The 20935-nt window shown below is 37.9% G+C and overlaps 1 protein-coding gene across 2 annotated transcripts in view; it reads right to left on the reverse strand.

Annotated features, from left to right (window-relative positions):
• Positions 1-4666: 4666 nt before the first annotated feature.
• The window catches only part of NEDD4 (neural precursor cell expressed, developmentally down-regulated 4, E3 ubiquitin protein ligase), a 40366-nt gene continuing 24097 nt past the window's right edge, over positions 4667-20935 (reverse strand). For both annotated transcript variants that reach the window (XM_009072700.1, XM_009072699.1), the window contains 21 exons: positions 20086-20255; positions 19406-19523; positions 19113-19280; positions 17272-17337; positions 16550-16669; positions 15922-16128; positions 14866-14943; positions 14574-14628; positions 14437-14495; positions 13530-13595; positions 12038-12267; positions 11325-11446; positions 11154-11224; positions 10052-10147; positions 8983-9056; positions 8775-8835; positions 8154-8213; positions 7935-8042; positions 7228-7324; positions 4929-5001; positions 4667-4851 (listed from right to left, as the gene is read on the reverse strand). In XM_009072700.1, the coding sequence (XP_009070948.1) occupies positions 4749-4851; positions 4929-5001; positions 7228-7324; positions 7935-8042; positions 8154-8213; positions 8775-8835; positions 8983-9056; positions 10052-10147; positions 11154-11224; positions 11325-11446; positions 12038-12267; positions 13530-13595; positions 14437-14495; positions 14574-14628; positions 14866-14943; positions 15922-16128; positions 16550-16669; positions 17272-17337; positions 19113-19280; positions 19406-19523; positions 20086-20255 (2202 nt within the window). In that variant the 3' untranslated portion in view covers positions 4667-4748. The remainder of the gene's footprint in view (positions 4852-4928; positions 5002-7227; positions 7325-7934; positions 8043-8153; positions 8214-8774; positions 8836-8982; positions 9057-10051; positions 10148-11153; positions 11225-11324; positions 11447-12037; positions 12268-13529; positions 13596-14436; positions 14496-14573; positions 14629-14865; positions 14944-15921; positions 16129-16549; positions 16670-17271; positions 17338-19112; positions 19281-19405; positions 19524-20085; positions 20256-20935) is intronic.

Genomic DNA, 20935 nt, shown 5'->3' on the forward strand with positions numbered 1-20935 from the left:
GCTCCTCTCAGTTCACATCATAAGCTGCACATTGATTCCTTTAAAGAAACAGCTGATTAAAAGGGGAGATATTAAAATAAAACTGCCTGAAAAAAAAGCAGAATCTCATACCAAGAAAATAATTTGATGAGAACCTAAGTGAAGAACTCAAGCACCACGACAAACTAGTAATGCAAACATACATTGGTTTTGGCTACATAAGAAATAAGCAAAATGAAGACAATATTAAATATTAAGTAATTCATATATGCTTTCTATGTTATAATTGCTATGATGTAATTCCCACTCTAGGGAATTGATGAGTATCAGGTGTTTGCTAAGTAATGCTGAAGTTGTGCTGAAAAAAGTACATAAGGAAAAAAAAAAAAGGAAATCTGGGCCAATCCAGGACATGTCTCCCACTGACAGTATTCCAGAGGCAGCTGTGGATTTCAAGGGGACACATACAGATTTTGGTAAAGACACCATCAATTAGTGAAATAGCACCAAACTGTGCTATGGATTTACAGAACAAATTAAATGTCAAGGCACTTAGTAGCTTACAAACTAAGTTTAAGTATGAAACAACGAGGTTAGAGAGAGAAAAATAGGATAGAGAAGGAAAATGACTAGTTTAAGTTCATATATTTTGCCTAGGTTTGATGCATAGTACTCAACATAGTCTCTAGTAAAAAAATAATTGTTTAATGTGCTACAGATATGATTTATTAATGGCAATTAAGAAGAATTTAATGTCCTTCAAGCTGCATAAGCAAAGAGTCAGGGGCACTTTAAAGCAATTGTTTTAGTTTCCTCTTACCCCACAGCTCTGCCTCATGATGCAGCAATACTGAACTCACCTGTACCACCTTGAGAAGTGAGAGACTTGATACAAATAACACCCAGCCTAAAAATTGGTCTGTGGAGAGAAATGAATTTAAGGAACAAACCACAGCCCCCATTGTCCCAAATCTCCACGTTAGTGTTGAATGTGTCTCGTTCATGCCTAAAGTCTCATTTCCCTAACACCAGACCACAAAGCATTTCCACATACACGACAGCCTTTGGAGTAAAGGAGAACTTGGAGAGAAGGAGAATTTCTTACCAAAACCCTTCAAGTGAATACAAATCACATTAGTTACATGGACTGAAAAATCTAAGAAAACCTCACTCATGGCAGTCTAACCAGACCTTGGAATTAGGAATAGTTTACACTGCAAGTCTTTGTTGAGGCTAATCTATATACTTTCCCATTTTTAGGCTAAGTAAATTCACTTCTTCAAGAGCATCATAGTTATTTATCCAGAAACACCACTCACTACATAACAGTAATAATTATTACACAAATAAACATCACTACCATCCTATTAAACATGCAACAGGAATGGTTTCACTTCCAAAAAAAGTTACGCCCCTGAGAAGTTTCCCAGAGGTTTCACACCAGCCTAACACATCTATCCCCTCAGTGACAGCAGCTCACATCTCCCTGCTGCCCACCCCAGGTGCTGGGAAGGGCTCAGTCCTGGTTCTGGTCCCACATGGCAGCAACCTGCAGGGGCCCAGACCCACAACTGCTTCTAGCAGCAGCCCCCGGTGGCTGAGGTGGCCCCAAGCTCAGCCAAAAAGGTCCAAATCCCAGGCAGAGCCTCAGCTGGAGTTCCCAGTCTATACAAGGTGCTTGGAATCTGTACTTAGCTGCAGAAGCCACAAAGAATGTCAGGGAACTGTTTTGCTTACAGCTCTCAGGCTTGGAGCAGTGCAGAAAACTGCCACCACGAACTCCCCTGAATATTCAGTGTAGTGTTTTTAAAGCAAAGCTCTTCCTGCTGCAGCCATCCTCTCCCTCCTATTATGGTCCAGTCCCTGCCCTAGAATGAGCATCTTGCTCAGGTCTCCTCATAAAAGACAGATTCTTCACAGCTCAATGCTTCTTAACCAGGTCTGCACAAAATCTCTTACCAAATGTCAACCCTATATACTCATTTTTCCTCAGCAGATGGATGCATTTAGCTCTTACCTAATCTGGAAAACTTGTCTATCTTACCCCTCACCTGGCACTGCTGGGTGTTAAGAGCAATTAAATCAGTGTAACAGAGGTGGTTGTTGGCTCACAAGGAAGCAGCTGTTAATCTCTCCTCTGCAATGCCACGGTAAGAGGTCTGCAGCTGGCACATAGAGCCATACTGGGAACCGTGTTCCTGGTGAAAAAAATAGGTAAGTGCTCATAGTAGCATCTTTGGAGTTACCTCCTCATCTGTGTGTGTGCACTTCAGGGAATACAGAGGCATGATGTGCAGAAAATACAAGGGGACATGCAGCAGATCAGGAACAGCTCCCTGGCTGCCCAAGCCTGCACCCTCGTTTAGCTGTGTGTGAGCCCCTCCAGAAGCCTCCCACGTTGTGTCCCCTCACATTGCCATTCCCACAGATGTGAGGGAATTTAGTCTCCACTGAGCGCCAGGGGTTGCAATTTTGGAATTTTTTGAGATGCTACAAAAACCACTCTGCCCACCTCTTCATTACAAACAGTGGCCTAGGCCAAGTACCTGACCAGGCTGTTTCCTGTACTGTTGTCTCCTCTGACCCAGACCCACAAGGGTCTCTATCAGCCTGTCACCCCTCCCACAGACCTCCCCATACCCAAGTGGCTCCAGCCATACATGTCATATCTTTTACTCCTGCCAGTGTTTCCCTGGCTGCTCGTGAGGGAGTTCAGGCACACGAGGAGAGCCACTTGCCCAGGGAAGGAGCCTGTCCCTGCCTCAGTCACCATCAGATGTGTTTCCATGGGGTCTCCTGTCTGCCACCGAGTGTTTCTGGGCTGGCCACACGCTGAAGGCTGACAGCAACCTAGAGTTCTTACAGAAACATGACATGAATTTTTCCCAGACTGCATTGTTTTGGGAGCAGAACACTAGGAAATGCTGCAGCAGCACGTTGTGGTGGAACTGCTGCTGTGGCTTACCAAGGAATACTCAAATGACTGAAGTTTGCTATTTCAAAAGTACTGATTTGCACTTCAAAAAACTGAGTCACAACTTATTAGAATAAACTTTTATTTACTGCTCTCGGGATCCTTATTTTATACTTTAAAGTATGCAACAAAACCTGCTACATTCAAATCTATACAGATTTACTGATATATCATTCACGTTTTACAAAACTGCATATAGATTTGGGAAATTTGTATAAGTTACCTTTATTTACATGTAATATTCTCAGTCCTAATGACCTAGTCAAAGAATAAAACAAGGTGGGATTTTAAATATCCCTTAAGACCCATTAACATTTGTTACATAATTTACATATCTTCAGAGAGAGATGTGCTACACTTCCTTCTTGCATATTTATAAAGACTGTGACTAAACAGAAATTTGCTGGCCAAAGCTAGGTACTGTCATTTCCTCAGATCATCCTGGTAGTAAAATGTTAGAATCAAAGCAAGGCAGGTCTATAAACCAAATTTTTCTTTTAGAACCAACTTTGCTAATTATTTTAACCAGCACTTGCTCAAAAAAAGTGTTAACATCAATACAAAAAAATACCCACATTTACAAAAGAAATCAAACTAATATTTATATGACAAGTTGATCTACAATAAATTGCACATTGTTGGTTATGACTTTGGTTATACTGTATTAACAAATTTGGTTTCTAGACTAACAGTGGAGAAAAAAATATAAAAATGCAGCTGTAGAAACTAGCATAACCTGTAAACATATCACAGAACCAAATTCTGCACCTGATCCCATGTGCAGAACCTCCACACAGAATCAGAGAAGTTTGCACACAAGAGGCTGCTGAATTTGGCCCAGAAAACCCTGTAAACATGTTCTTTATTGTTATGTAGTGCAATACTGCAAGAATGGATAATAAAGGCCTCTAACTATCAGTAACTAATACTGAGTGATATCCATACAAATTTCACTTTAAGATTCATTTGTTGCAAAAGGCTGAATTGAAAATATTATCCATCACTGAACTACAAATTTATCAAAAAAAGTGATGAACACTTGATAAACCAACATCAGTATACAAATTCAGACAGAAAATGGATATAATTTCTCATTACAACTCAGAATTATGCTGCTTATCTGTTTTGTATAAAAATCTTGGGTTTGTTACACTGATTTCATAAAAGCAAGTTCGAAACAGAAATCTAACAACTGTGTCAGCAAGTCAGTGTTCTGCAAACTCATGGCTGATAATGCAAACAAATCCTTTCCAATGTTTTACCTAATATTCTGAATTATAAGGTGCTTTGGGCAGATCTGTTGCAAACAGCCTGAAGCAGCAGAGATTATGACACTGCAGTACATGAAGTTTGCTGGGTTTAGTGTTTGGGGTTTTTTGTTTTTTTTTTAAAAAACAGTTAAACAATTTCAGTTGTTCCTCTTAAAGCAGCAATCCAAATTAAAACCCTCTGCAAAGACTTCTTCACAGCTTTTCTTCAGTAGTTTACTGCAGGGCAGTCTCAAATATTGTAGAAGAGGCAACTGGTTAAAAACATTTTAGTTTTTGACTTACTCGGCACTGGCCCATCCAATGTGTATATTGTATTTATTAGCAAAGTACACAAAACTGTGGAAATGACAAAATACATTTTCAAAAGTTAGTGAATTTTTAATACTTACTTATTTTACATGTGATAATATGAAGCTTCACTAGCCATGTGACTAAATACAATGGTAGTCCCTGGAAAATTCAAATTTGTTTGTAAACCCTTAAAATGAAATTACAGCACTGGAACAATATAACTTATGTCTCTCTTAATCAACCCCATCAAAACCCTGAGTGTTTTCAATCGCTATAAGAAGTTTATCCCATAAATCTTCAAATGAGTCGTATGGAGGCAAATCCAAGCGATTAAAGCTGAAAAACAGATGAAAACTTGTAAGTATTTTATCACTGTTAGTAAAGGTCCTAAGTTATCTAAATGAAATACTCACCAGGTATGAGCTCTTGGCAGTTTCTCAGGGGTACCCCACTGCTCAACTGTGAACAACTGTGGTCCATTTGAACCTGCAGGAGAGAGTACATCAATTGTCATCCTATTATGAGATCATTTTATAATTAGAAATTCAAATGATGGAATATTTTGGGAGTTTGTAACCCAATTCTGACATTAGTAGGAGCTATCTATATGAATCCAGTATATACTCAGTAATGGTCAATAATCCCAATTCATTTGTATTTTAATTACCCGTTGCTAATACTGTAATTTCAAGAGACTTTTACACCTTAAGCTCAAAAGTTTAAGACCTGAATGCATATACATAGTAGTCGGCATTGAAAATTTATAGAGAAGACAGGTCTATGCTGTATAAATTTTAGGTGTAAGAATTCATACATGTTTATCACCATGCACTAAGTTGCTTAACCTGGCAGAAAGTATTCAATGTCCACCCTGACATACACAACAGAACAGAGTAACTTTTTGAAACCTGGTGACCATATGTGTACTCCAAGGATGTAAATATACACCTGAGAGAATGTTTTTGGCTAGCAAGTGCAGCCCCAGGCACCTCTGTGCCTTCAGCACTGTCTTACAGCATGTCATATCTCAAAGTTTCTTGGACCTCTCACCAAGTAGATGCAAAGGGCATTTTGTAACCATTTCCTTAAACATTTGTGTACGTCTGAAGAAGAATGTGTAGTTTAAAAGGAAAAAAAAAAAAAAAAAATCACTGTCTTGTGAGAGAATATCTGTTCAGCGTTCTAACTTCTCCAACCCGGGTGGATTTGCTCCCTGGCTCCAAGCAGAAATGCCTCTCTGTGCCACGAGATGGAGATCTCTGCTAGGAAGCCAAGCCCGAGCTGCAGTGACCGTGGGAAGGAACACACCGGGCAGGGCAGCAAAGCGCCACGTACCAGCACGAGGAACTGAGGAACCACCTACAGTTCTTCAAACACAAACGGGTACAGGAAATGTGACTGTGCTCGTTACTGGGGTTTTGTAAGGATGGCCACAGTAAAGTAGAAATAACTGTCAGAGAAATAAACAAAGTCCCGTGCAAGGCAACCACTAATTGAATTTTTCATTAATGAGTGAGTGACTAAACTACAGAAACTGGGACTTGCCCAGAAGATTGCCCAAGGATATCCTAATCCCCAAAGAGAAGGAAGCCAAGAGCTTCAGCAGCTTCGTTCCCTATCTATTTCTTTAGTTCTATCACTAGTAGTGTTTTTAGACAAGTAAGTAAAACTTCTGGGGCAGAATTTTGATTGGGTTCCCCTGCAATGAGCATGTGCTGTAACACCAACAGTACCAAGGTTCAGGTGCAACAGACATGGCTCAAGTCTGCTGAGAGCACTTTGTTTCCCATTGGAACTCACAACTCATTTACTGATGGAACAGAAAAAAACAAACCAAGTATTTGCCATGAAAGTGAAGACATGGAGAAATGGGAACACATGGCGGGTGGTGTTTGTTCACAAGTCTTTTGTTTTATAAACAAATTAATGTTTTGTTTATAAAGAAGGAAATGTTTAATCAAATAGGCAAGTTAGGCTATTCAGTCAATTGCACAGGATCTCAAGCACTTTCAGCCTTAATAAAGTAGTCTAGCAGAAAACATAATAGCTGATGGCAGCTGCAAACAGCCTTCCCGTAAGCGAGACATCCCCACCCTTTGTGGGCTGCTCTCTCCGCTCACCCGCGGTCTTTCCACAGTGGCTTTTCTGGCTTTGCTATTCAAGTCTGCTCCCTGCTGTCATCTGCTTGTTTCAGTCCCTGCCTTGTAGGGCCACTACTTTTCTTCCAGCATTATGTTTAACTTGTGTCATTTCAGTGGTCCCCTTTGGAGTATATCCTTACAAACAACTGCGTCTGTACAACCGTGGCTCGCGAGCACATAAAAGCAGTTGGGGAACTGAAGTTAACTGCTGATGCCAGCATGTCTTTGTAATCAGATCTTGGATAACTGAGAATTTTCTTCAAGCTCAATCATGTGTTAAACAGGGATTTTTGCAGCTCTTGAGAACTTGCAAAATCCACATTCATTTGAGAAGTCCTTTACATTTAACAACTTCCGAAACCAGAATTAAAACAAAGTATTCATAGAACATAGGAAATATGAGATCTAAATGACTCTTCTCTAACTTTGTTTCTTTTAAGTGCCAGTATACACTAATTTTTAAAACAAAATTTGCAAAGTAATTTGCCTATGCCTGAAGTCAAACCTCAGGACAACATTGGTATCACAGGTTCTCTGCCTGTTAATTGTGAAGATAATCTAAGGTACTCACCATACAGCTCAGCAAACCCATTCATGGGAACACGTGATGTGCCAGTAACAAACTGAAGTAATCTTATTCTCTTCTCAGAGTCCATCATTAAGACAGCCTAGGTATGATAATGAACAGAATTAAGGACTTACACTTTTAAATTAAAGTTTTAAGCCAAGTAGATTTATGCAACACAGTATCTACCACTAAATCACCACCTTTGGGCTATATATATGCATGTTTTTAGTGACACACAGTCTACTTTGCTGCCTACTGCTCAAAGCTATGAAGTCAACAATTTTTTAATGGCACTGTAACAAGAGTATGGTTACTGGCTTAGCAGGCTGCTAAAATACTTCCCTCCAAGATTTGGCCCCTACTTTCTTTGAAGTTTCCTGATGTTATGAACTAGCAGCCAAATTCCTGTAATTTATTAAACAGAAGAGTTTAACACCTCTTTAGTGTAACCACGCCAGAAAAACCTACACAGAAGTATTTTTAATCCCAGTCAGATAGGGATTTTTTTTTTTTTTTAAAAATAAAGCAAGCATCAGTAATCTATTTACATTCTTACCATGCATCTCTTTAGTTTTCTTACTTCCTCAGGAATTTTAATGGCCAAATAATATTTACCTAACCTACTAATGAAGCACACAATAAACTAGCAGAGCAGCAAGGCAGCAGCTTTTGAACAGGTTTTAAATAAAAAAATTAGAACTTGATGATACCTTCCAGAACCACTGGATTACTTGATGGTTTATGTTGTAGCCATTTTTGTATTTCGTATGTAGTTTCCAATCAGCCACGTCCACATCTCCCAATCCACACATTAGTAACTACACACGTTAAAAAAAAAGAAAAAAAGAAATCAAAACACAAACACCAAAGTTTAAGTCAGTAAAACTAAATTTCAACATAATTTGTTTTCTTTTCCATGATACACTTACCTCTAGCTCATTTTCATCAAAAATTTTAATCAGATCCTGTGGTATTAGTTCAAAAAAGCCCTAAAAAGATGAGGAGAGTTTTTAAAAATCAAGTCAGCATTATTGAAGCATTTTTATTCACTGAGAATGATATTTAGAGGCTTTAGTAAACAGTGCCAAAGGAATACATCAAATACAGATGTTTGGACACCAGTAGTTCCCAGTCTGGTTATAGTACTTTTGATTCTGACTTACATCTTTGTGTGACACTGAGTGATGAATATGGAAGTCTGAGTATCACATATGCAATGCAATGAATACAAATAAGGATAAATGACCTAGCTTTAATCAAACTGATGTCATTAAATTAATGTCCATTTCTGCAGAGGTCATTAAATAGTTTGCACTGCAGCTACATCTGTCAACCAGGATTGAGAAATAAGCTAAATTTGCAACATGAATTAAACACCTCCATAAAAACATACCAAAAAGACTTCACAGTTTGAAATAATTCAAAATAGTTTAACTGCCTTTTTTTATACCTATAACAAAATTATCTCTGGGTCTTCAGGATGTCCAAAAAAGCTTAGTATTAGATGCAATAAATTCTTAGAAAATTTTATTTTGTAATGAAAACTATACCTCTTTAAAGGCTGTCATTTGTTTCTGTACTCTGCTCACAAATCTCCACTGAATGACAAGACTGTAAAAAAGAAAAAAACCAAACATTTCAAATAAAATGGATTTATATACAAAGCAACAACTTCCCTTTGTAAGCAAAACTAACACAGAGCCTCTGTACTGGAGGGGCAATCCAGGGAGGACATTGTACATAGCAACCACTACTCACTGAATGTAGTCTCTCTTGTTCTTGTTGGTAACAACTATTTCTGATCCACCACTTTTCAGCTCATGTTGATGGGTCTAAATGCAATACACAGAATAGATCTTGTATGAGATGGGTATGTAACAATTCACACATTAATACTAGGTAATTTAGGTCACTCAAAGACTGCAGAATTAATAAACTATGAAAAACAGATCCAGTTCCAGAGGTCACCTAATAAATGGAATTTGGCTTATTGTTTTTAACACATGTATTATTCAGGGATGTTAGACAGCAATGGGGAAACCTCTATTTTTTCTGACCTGCTACAATACACCACCTATGTTAGCACACAAGTTCACAGTAATGTGGACTTTGCTAACTGCATATTCCATGACTCAGCCTTCTTTCCAAACCTCAAGGAAAAATAATTGCAGAACCATTTCAGCAATGGTCCCAGGAAGTGAACCAATATGCATCTCTATTACATCATGATTTATACTACTGGAACCTCAGTAGACAAATCTCTGATTTTGAGTTGATCATGGATGTATATTTTAATTTCTCCTGCTTAGAATCACTGTAGCTACACAAGACCACAACGGTTATTATCCTACTTAGATCTAGTTGCCACCTGTAATTTGGATTTTTTTTATTCAGGTCCTGTGGTACTTATACATGACTTATCTTAGACAGCTCTCTACACAACAACAAACTTATTTGTTCTATAGGTTTCTAGTACATCTTAGAGAAAAAAACCCACACTATCTTCAGGGATTCCAACCATCATCCTTTCAGTTAGTCACATTAAAAAAACAAGCTCTCCTCCAGATTAAGTAATGGCAATATGGATCTCTTAGTCTTGGTTGCCTTCACAGCAACAGCTATGTTTCAAACCAAGTATTACTTAAGTACAAAAGCACAAGCTGTTTTTTAAAGCTCTGCCTATTTGCCAGTGCTTTATCACATCACAGCCAGGTTAAAAGCACTGCATTAGTGAAAAGCAGCTGAGGGAATGAAAGGGTTTTTAATTTCACAGGTCAAATGTTTTCTTTCATGTTTTGTCTATTGTACTTTACACAAACATACTAACCTGACCAAAAAGTTCTTCGTCAACTATAAATCTGAGGTCCAGTTCTGTTGGATCATTTTCAAGAATCCATCTCAGAGAATTGTAATATTCACTATCCTGAGAAAGAATTACAAAACAGTAAGCACAAAATAGAATAGACACCTCTTAAGCTACAAGAGGTTCCATTACAGCCCAGTGGATGCTGCTGCCTAGGGTAATCCTGTACCAGATACAGAGACTCTGCAACTGTACAAAGCTCTTAAGACATAGATGTTTGGAACCCGAAGGCTCAGCAATCTATGTAAATGTCTCACACTTATCTGAAGTAATATATTTTGCACTCTTCCCTGTCTCTCATTGTGTATTTATGTTCCTTTTACTGTTAGACATTACTACAAAGAGCCTTAGGAAATCCAAATTAAGAAAAAGCCAACCATACCCTGGGGGGCATCCAAAGCAGTGACCAGCAGGTGATTCTGCTCCCCTACCCCCACTCTGATGAGACCTCACCTGGAGTGCTGTGTCCAGCTCTGGGGCCTTCAGCATAAGAAAGTCATGGAGCTGCTAGAGCAAGTCCAGAGCAGACCACAAAGAGGCTCCAAGGGCTGGAGCATCTCTGCCCTCAGATTGAATAAAAATCTCTTTGCCCATGAGCACTTTAGATAACCATTATCAGGGAACTAACCAAATATGAAACTTCTAAGGGCCATGTTTTGTTCTAAAGATATTACAATGCATCACTCAAATGTCAGTCTCCAAAAACATAAAAATACATTTCTTCTTAATAATCAAAGACACAAACTAATTTAAAAACAGCTTAAGATAGGGATCCTAAAGATATTTATATTCAAGAACCTTAGTGTCTAAAAACATTTCAAGAAAACATCAGAGAAAGTTGAGTCAAGTTTCCCATACAGCTTAACTGACTTGAAACCTGAGTCTAAGTCTTTGATTTTCATGGAAGTTTTAATTCTTATATACCTTATAGACTAATAAAACATATATCTTAAATGTCTTTGAATCATGCATTTTCAACCTCCACAATATCATTAAAGATAGTTATATATGTAAAAGAAATGAATATCATCAAATCCTAACACACATGATAAAGCAAATTACATACCACAGACTCCATATCATGTAGTGTTATTGGTTTTTGGAGCATCATCTTGTAAAAAGGACGAATGAAAAAGGCTTTAAAGAAGAAGAAATAAATTGAACAGTAAGTCACTTAAGATTCAATGTATGCACAATATTATTTTTAGATATCATATTATATAGAAGAAATACTAACCATCCAGAAGTTTGCCATGGTAAACAGCCATTCCAGCTACACGACCTATAAACTTGAAATAAGAGAGATGATCTTCATTGCAAAGTCCAGAGTTTGGATTGATCTGCAGAGTATAGTTATCTCTGAAGTTGAGGGAGGGAGCAGGGAAGAGAAAGAAAAACAAAATGTTGTACTATTGGAACAATCTCACATTTGAAGACCTGAAAGACATCACTAGTTAAAATCACTTATTACTTTTCATGATGTTAATGTCTAATATCAAACAATACTCAACAGACAACTATTAGTATATCAGAAGTAACAGGTTTTTAACACCATGAACTACCTTTCTAAATCAAAGATATACCAGAGAGAAGGGATTAACTCTCATTAATTTTAAATTAGCCAGAATAACATTCTCTGCACTATTTGCTAAATACTGCCCCTTCTGTCAAGCAGGAGATGCTTGCAAGCACATCCTTGTCCATGCAAGGATGACATGGCTTACTTTAGACTGCAGGAAAAAAAATACAGGTAATGTCTCCACATTAGTCTTCTGTCAAACAAGCAGGTGCAGATTACTGCAGGTATTAACAACCACACCCTCCTATACAATTGTGGGGGAGGGAGAATATTAAAAATGGAATTTTTAATTGCATTTTAAAGTAGGTAGGAGAAATACAATTGATCTGCCTCCCCTAAGTCTTGATGCCTCCCAGATCTGTATTACTTACGTAGCTGAATACTCGAACAATCCATAATAAGGATTAAACATTTCTTTAGAGAGAAGGAAGAACCATTCCCTGGCTACTCCTCCATAGTCTAAACCTTTTTCACCATCAAATTCAATCCAAAGTCTTGCTTTAAGGAAATCTGCTCTCTTGACAGCTATAATTCTTCTATAAGAATCTTCAAGGATTGTTGTGCGATGAATTTTCATTTCAAATCTATTTGGAATATCACCCTAAAAAAGGGAAGATTAAAACACAGAATTGTAGAACCAAACCCAGTGTCTTATAGTTTTGCAGAGTATGCAAATTCTGTAAACAGACAAAGAAAGCACACAAATCCTTTTCTGAAGTAACTTGGAAACATAACACAAATGATTAAGAAGAGGCTCTATTGACCAGCAATTCAACTAGGAAGGATAGTTTCAGATACTAAGTTTACTACTTCTATTTCATTCTAAGAATATAGGGTTAAAGTAAGTTGTTACTAGTGACAGCATATGGGCAGTTGCTCTGCATGCAGCAAAGCATAGAATCTTCTTTTATCACAGATCATTCATATTACAAACTTGATTCAAAAAAGCTTACAGTTCATACACACAATTCACTGGAACCATCTTACCTGACTTATTTCACCTTCTAGTTCAATATTCTAACTCTAATGTGTCCTCTTTCTTAATACAGAATCTACAATCTAATTCTTAAATAACCACAATTACCTTGTGTGGCTTGAGCTGTGCATCATTTCTCCTCAGATTAGGATAATGACATTTGAATGAGTGTCAAGCTTGTTTGACTAAGAACACAAATATGAGGTGCATATATCCTTGTGTGCAATTTAGATGTCAGTTCAAAATGCATAGACAGACTTGGTAGGTAAAAGGAGAATCATGGATCTAAACTGCAAGTATTATTATGTATGTAAAATATCTCCCAAGGAGACAAAATTTGATTGCACTTGTGCAGAGACTCATTGTTATCTGGCTGTCCAGATGCTATTTACAGTCTTTTATGCTCTGTGTTACAAATATAGCCCTGGCACTGCCACTTCAAACTACAACTGGCAAGTGAAATTCACAAACTTCAGATTTTAAGGCTGTAACAATTTATTACAGTCATCCAGCCTGATCACAATGACAGGAGAGATTTCTGCATGGACAGTCTACAAGCTATTCTGAGAACTTCCATTTCCATATTCTGAGTTTCAAAAACCATTATATGCTAGACCAGTGATTTCCAAACTTTCCTGTTGCCAGGATACTTCCAGGTTCACAACTTGAACCTTTTAGAATTTCTCCTTCTTCAATTAGACAACTTGCAGCCTCATCAGTGGATAAAGCCACACACCCTCCTGTTAGTTTAAATGCTAATTGTTACCAAGTTGCTGCTTCACAAATGTCTTTGTGATCAGTCTATCCACCTTCCCTGTAACCTAAGCTTTCCTTTGTTTAGGGACATAAGTTTCTTAACCTTCTGCAGGATTCTAATGATGACTAACCTGTTTCTTCAATTTCTTTCTGAAGAATTCATACTTCCTCTTGTAGTCCCTAGAGTAAGGCACAGCCTTGAGGGAAGAAGAAAATAAGGTCTTGAGATACTCTAACAAGGTAATATAAACTAGTCAGTGTTTGTGAAACACGCACAATGCATTTAAGAACCGAGAAAACAGGAATAAATGTTTTACTGAGTGCCAGGGGAGACTTTTAATTTATCAAAATGAATGAAAAGTACTTCCCTGTTCAGATCAGTTGCACAGAATTTATCCTGTACTGCACCACGAGCTGATGCAACCGAGATCACTGAGTGGCCCAGATCAAAGTGACCAAAATGCCTTTGGTGACGTACATAACGCATAGTCTTTCCCTGCTGTATCATGACAGACCTGGCTACAAACACCTCTATTTTCCATGGACAGAGGAGGTTGTTTACATACATAGGCTATTAATAAACACAGCTATCAGCTGAACACTAAAACCCATCTATAATTATAATGTGTACCATCTTTGCAATTAGTCCTGGTAATTTTGCACTTCAGATTAGGTATCAAGGGTACATAATTATTTTTCAATTGGAAATTAATTTTGGCCCTTTAAAAGTAATTTTTTTCTTTTCTTTTCTCTCAAGTTTACTTCGTGAATTGAGCTTGTGTGGATATAAAACCAGATACATTTTCTTACCCACTTCAAATCCCTCCCCCCCAGCCTATACAGAAACTGTCTTAGTACAATGGGAACTGCTTTTTCCACAAAGTTTTCTAAATCTTTAAAAAGAACTAAAAGTGTTTTGCTCAAACACCCTGGGAGTTTCATTTTTCAGACTGACTAACTGATAAATGACAAGAGTTTGTTTGGATTCTCTTAACAGTATTCTTGAAAAATATGAAAGTCTACATAAGGAAAGCTTACTGGTCCAGTTATTGCCACATTTTGCAGTCGAGGATCCTCCCACTGTGTTCTCTTTGTATCTGCAAGACATTCCCTAATTAGTTCCATTAATTTAGATAATGTTCAGAAATAGAATGATGAGTGGGGACTGTACATACTGTGGTTTATGAAGAATATTCTCCCATCTGTGTGAGTTCTCTCTTCCCACCCTGGCTGTAAGAAGGTGACACTATTAAAAAATTTATCAACACATGGTTTGCATAAAACTCAACATGACCTGCAGTTGTGAACATTCCTCCCCTCCATCCACTGTCAGCACTGGGGTTTAAAACAGAGTATTTTTTGTAGGAAAAGAGCAGGTTGCATTTTCTCATGTGCAAGGTTCAACAGTGCTAATTTAACTATTCAAACTGTTTCATCTGCAAAACAAGCACAAAATGGTTTACTTACTGGTAAAGGGCCCAGGTCCACTGGATCTAGGGAAGTCTTTCTCCTCGGATGAGCAGAAATTTTCAGTCTTGGATCTTCCTTTGAAAAGAAAACAAACAGCATGTTAAAATCCTTTTGCTGTTTTGCTTTTAATTTTTTTCCTCTTTATTAATGATTGTGTAAAGAATATGCCTAGTACCAACTAGGTAATTGTTTCATATTCTGCAGACAGGAGAATCCTTGGGGTTTATCTGTTCTCCAGTAATTTACAATCATCTTTTAGTGATCTGTCACTTGATTTTATTTACATACATATATTAATCCCTCATTCAACTCTGTTTGTGTGTAATGGAGTTGAATGATTCTTTCCATGTGGTTTCTGGTACACCTTGTGGGTTTTGGGTTTGGCAGGTTTTTGGTTGGTTGGGGTTTTCCAGGGGAGGCAAGGTGAAAGTGGTTGTGTTAAATGAGTTCTTTCCATAATCCTGGAGAAATGAATACTCATTTTGAATCAATTTAATGCATTTTGCTCTTTCCTTTCATCTGGCAGTAATACTGACCTACTCTTCAAATGCTTAATCCCATCTAACAGCACTGCCAAGTGTGTGCAGTGCCACTGTGTGGAACTGTAGCTGTACAACTCCCTCATCCATATTGTAGCTGCACCTGGTCTGCTTTCCTAAGTACCCACAGCAATTTGCAATGTGTCCTGTGATTAATTCAAGGTAATGGATTTCCTGCTGGAGGGAAGTTTACCAAACTGATTTCTGTTAACCGTGCATATGAGCTGTTTCAGTTCTACCATGTCATTTAGGAGGTGCTTTACATCTGCAAAACAGATTCTTATTTTCCTCCTTCCAAGCTAAACTTTCAGGTCCCAATACAGTTAGTAAAACCAATAATGTTCTACTCATGACAGATATTTTAAACTACTTAGCATTTTTATTACAGATGCTCCTTAATAGACTGATACAGCTATCTTGGCACTAAAGAAATGTACAGAATCTTGCAGAAAGCAGCAAAGTTTGGACTTGAGAGATACTAGAATTTCAGCCCATGAGAGCAGTTTTCCATTACCCATGTTGTAGTCTTGGTATTGTGGTCAATAAAGAATGGTCTCCCATTGGGTGCATGTCGGACTTCCCAGCCTTTAGGGAGAAATCCTTGTTCCATTTCAGGCTGCTGCTGAGAAGACTGTTGTGATGCATCACTTGATGTTGCTTGTGGCTGTCTTCCTGTGGAAACACCTTGTGCAGCTGCCACCTGACTTGTTTCCACAGCAGTCTGTGGTAAATGACCAAAAAAAAAAAGTCCTATCAAATCAAAGCCCCATAAAGCAATACATTTTTTCTATTAACCTATATTTTTGACTCATGAAAGCAGTTTCATAGAGCAAGTGTCAATACTATCAACAACACTGACTAACAATCACTGATTATGCTATCAAAAGAAGCCTTTCAGCCTTCTCACTCAGCTCTCACTCTCTACAAGGCTTTCCTGGTACACTCACAACAGAGTGACTTGCCATAAATACTACTGTTCCTAACCCTCGTTACATCTCTCAGATATTTTATGTAGTACTTTACCAGATTATGCCTTTTACATGTTCTGTTTCAAAGACCTCTCTCAACTTCACTTATATTATGTGAGATGTTTAAACAATTAAATGAATAAAAACATCAATAAATTAGAGGACAGACAGTACCTGTACAACTGGCTTTATCCAGGTAGTGGTTCTAGAATTGTGATCTATATAATATGACCTTCCTTTGTCATCTTGTCGTTCTTCCCAGCCTGGGGGTAATCCAGATGAAGTAGGCAGTAACTAAATATTAGTGATAACAGATGAAAAACAATTAACTATGAAACTGACAGTGAAACATTTTTCCTTTGTCAAATTAAAACAACAAAACTATTGTCCAGAAGGTTCATAATTTTTTACAAACTGGGTAAAATAGACAAGAAGTATTTAAGTCCTTACTGAATAGTATGAAGATTTTTTTATTTATTTGCTTATTTAAAATTCAAGCTCCTCATGCAAAAGGATTCACTTATATACCTGGTTTAGGCATGGCTCATCCAGCCTAATACTTCTGGCTATAAGCTCATAGTTTGCAGTGTCACCATTAAAACAATGTAACACGGTAGAGTTTTTAATTATAAAGCAAACAATTACAATGCAAACAATTTCAAAAGCAAAACTCGTGTACTCATGGGAAGACTACTTCCTTCTGCAGGCTCTGTCCATGCAGCAAGCTAATGCTAAACAAAGCTGGAAGATGAAAGCTTTACAACTGAACTCCAGTCTTGCCAGACTTGTCATTACCATTCTGTTGGGATAGCTGATGGACACGGAAGGCCAAATCTCATCCAAAACATCAGCACATTACACAGCTCAAAGCCTGTGCTTTTGGGGAAATGACATACCACTGGGTGTGCAGGCTGCTCTTCACCTCTGTATGTCTGCAGACTACCTCTTCTGCTGGAATGGTTCTTGAAGGAGTGAAGAGGAAGGACAGATTAGCTATTACTGCAGCTTTAAGGATGGCAGTAAACAGTCAGCAATGGTTAGCACACTTCAAACTATTACAGTTTTCATCTTGAACTGCCATATTTGTTTAGAAACATTGATTTAATGTGACATTTTTAGAACTCCTGTTTTAACACTGAGAGAAACATTAAGTTCACAGTGACCATTGTAATTTAAACCAGACTAACAGAGGCTTGTGAAAGTTAGGAAAACCCTAGCAAAAGATGTTTTTCCATGTAAAACATTACAAAGAGTTACACTACAATTAAATTTACAGTATAGAACTTACTAGGCTATCTTGTCAGTAGAGTGAAACCTGTGATACATGAGAGCTAACACAACTTTGCAGAAAGCAGATTAAGTGAATAATGACAAGAAAGGAAAAGTCCAAGACATCCAGTTTGAGAAGAGTAATTCAATCCCTGGACTTTGCACAAGTGTCCACCTTTCTGCCTAGAGCCATATTTAGATCTCATTTGCTCCAATTAAGCAACTGCATTTCATCTTGCTCCAGAATTTCCCTGATTATTTGAAAGATTTTTCCCTACCTACATACCCTTTTAGAAGGCTTCAAAGAAAAAGCATGATTAAGTTGGGGTTTTTTTGGGGGGTAGGGTAGGCAATGGAGGTGAAGAGAGGCAAGACTCTCATTCTAGCTGACTCTTGCAAATAATTTAAATACCTGCCCCTTTCTTTGCTCAGGCCACCCAAGCAAGCTGAAATAACAGTTTTCTTGCTACCCATCAGACACTGAACAGCAGAGATCAAGGAAAGTCTTGTTCCTCTCACCCGGCTGCTGCCCACAACACTAGTAATGCATTTATACAAACTTAGATACACATTTGCAATTCCAAATTTACATATGAATTGCTTCCTTGACACCACAAAAGCTAATCATGATTTCAGTACCAAAATCTAACAGACTAGATGGTCTGGGTCACCTCTATAGGCTTTCCTCAATGGACAGAGGATTTCTCAGGTCACGTATCAGGTTACAAAGCTGTTTGCAGAGCTCGGGTTTCACAAGACAGCTGAGCTTATTTAATTGCCTGCTACCACCAAAAAGACAAATTTCACTCCTGGCTACCTACTCTTGCTGCTTTCCCTTTGCCACCATAGCATTAGTCAGACAACCTAGCATACTAATTCAGCTTGCCAAAATTGCAAAAAAACAGAGTTGTGGAAAAGAAAGAATAGTTTTCTGCTGGGTTAGCAAGATGAACAGACTCACCCAGAGGTCAGACAAGCTGCATGACTGGCACAAGGGAACTGTATGAGCAACCTCTCCTTTTCACTGCTATGGAATCAGTAGGTTTACTCAGCCCAATCATAAAACCTTATCCCATATTCACAGTGAAAAATGATCTATCTTAAAACTTGTTCTAGTGGGAAAAGTAACCCACCACATAGCACAACTCCTCTAGAAATAAGCTTTGAGGATACAGACAGCCTCCTTCAGCAGCACTACAACACTAGACTAAGAGGTAGACTGACTGAAAAACAATTCACACATCTGTTTAAACCTCAGTCAAAAATTCATATAGGCAAAGCAGGGAAGAATAAAATGTTTGCTTAGATGGGGTTCTATACTAAAAAGACTATTCTTAAATTCTCTGCATTTGAGATGAAATAAGTGCCATTGTTAAATGAAGTATTTATGGTTCTAATTCCATCAGTAACACTTTGTGCAAAACATTCTAGATGTTTCTACATTAGAACAATGAGAAAAATAATTTACAGTGTAAGCTGCTGTCTGGCCAGTAGCTGAACTTCCAGAGGTAGTAAGTCTGTTACTCAGTTCTTCTGCAAGGTTAGTCTGTATATCACTATTACTCTGTGAGAGAGGTATTGGAAGGTTCTGACTGCTGTACATTGTTGCCTCATCTTCAGTTATTATTTCCCAGCTCTTGAAAAAGAAAATAAAGAACATTTTTAAAATAGTAGTACCAAGTTACCATTAGTTAAGAAAAGCTTTCTGATTAGATTAAAAAGTCTCTTGCATTTCAGAAACATTTAGAGGTTGGTTTTTACCTCGGGAGAATCTCTGTTGTCCACGTTTTCTGTATCCTCTGATATCTGTCGTCGGTGAGTGAACACATGCTGGGCCTCCAGCTGCACATTGCCCATGTCTGCCACAGCTGCATTGTCCCTGGGGGGATGGGGTGGGATAAATCAGCACACAGGAGCCTTATTTTACCTTTCAACAGTAAGCCAGGCTAACAGCAAACAACATCACAGTCATTTTGGGAGAAGAAATAGTTTGGACTATAAAAAAAAAAATAATGCAAACTATTCAAAATGAATAAATATTCATGTCAAGGTAAAGTGTAGGTTAAACTAAAGAACCAGGTAGCATTCCAGGGGAAAAAGTCCTAAACTCCGAAAAAATAAGGCAAATAATTTAATGAAGTCTTTGTTGGGAAGGAAGAACCAGGCTTAAAACTTTCCTTTCCATTACTGTAGTTATTACCTCTACAATTGCAACCAGTTTCTATTTGTACACATACTTCCAAGGCACAGGAAGAGCAAAGTGTAGTTCAAACAACCACTAGCCAGTGACCACGGCACGTGGGCTTGCAAGTTAAGGAAGGGAAAGCTCTCTACTGATTCTCAAGCTGTTCACTTTCTGTTTGCCCTTCCTTTCATCTAACTAGAGTGAACTAGTTAAACTAGCTAATATAAGACTTGAATTTGCAGGCCAAAAGACATACTGAGCAGTTGGTCTTTTCCACTGTGTTCTTCTGAATTCATGATTGACATAGTAGGTCCTGCCAAGGATGTCCTGCCTTTCTTCCCAGCCTGCAGGCAGTGGAGGAGGTTCCTGCTGCTGCTGTTGTGGCTGGCTAGCAGCATCTGGTTGGTCCAATATAATCCAGCCAGGCTAAAAGATAGAATATAACTACAATTAATATTACCAAAGCTAAAACAACTACCTCAACTTATGAAGCATCTCCCCCTTTTAAGGTGTGGTGCCATTACATCTTCAGCCACTACATTTGGGTGTTCATTCTTCAAAAAACAGCAGGACAAAATATGCATGCAGATATCTTACTTTTAACTAATGTTCCTTAAACACATTAGTACCAGAAGTTGCTTATTCAAGAAAATAAACAGCATTCATAGAATACATTAAAATAAGTAAAGAAATGTCATTTCATACATATGCTGCAAATGTCCTGGGCAGATGAGCACACCCTCTTACAATATAAGGTTTAGTTACAGCAGAAGTGGCAATGCTGAATAGACTTAAGGCTTGAAAAGAAATCCATTAACATATGTTGGATGTGTGTACAAAAGATACATAAAATGGTTAAGATCAAAATATCCCTATGAATTGGAGCGAGTTGAAATTCTAATACCAGAAAGATGTTAGTGTCTGTCTGCCTGGGGTCAAACAACATTGAACAGTACTACAACAGAAACCTTAACACCCCGAAAGCTAATCATCATGTACACTGTACATAGCATTTTATGTAAGATACAAGCAATCACTTGACACTGGTTTGTTTCTAAAACACTATTTATAGCTTAGTGATTCCTAACATTTGTTTTTCAGCAATA

The sequence above is a fragment of the Acanthisitta chloris genome, unplaced genomic scaffold, assembly GCF_000695815.1.
Source record: "Acanthisitta chloris isolate BGI_N310 unplaced genomic scaffold, ASM69581v1 scaffold18444, whole genome shotgun sequence".
NCBI classification, from domain to species: domain Eukaryota; kingdom Metazoa; phylum Chordata; class Aves; order Passeriformes; family Acanthisittidae; genus Acanthisitta; species Acanthisitta chloris.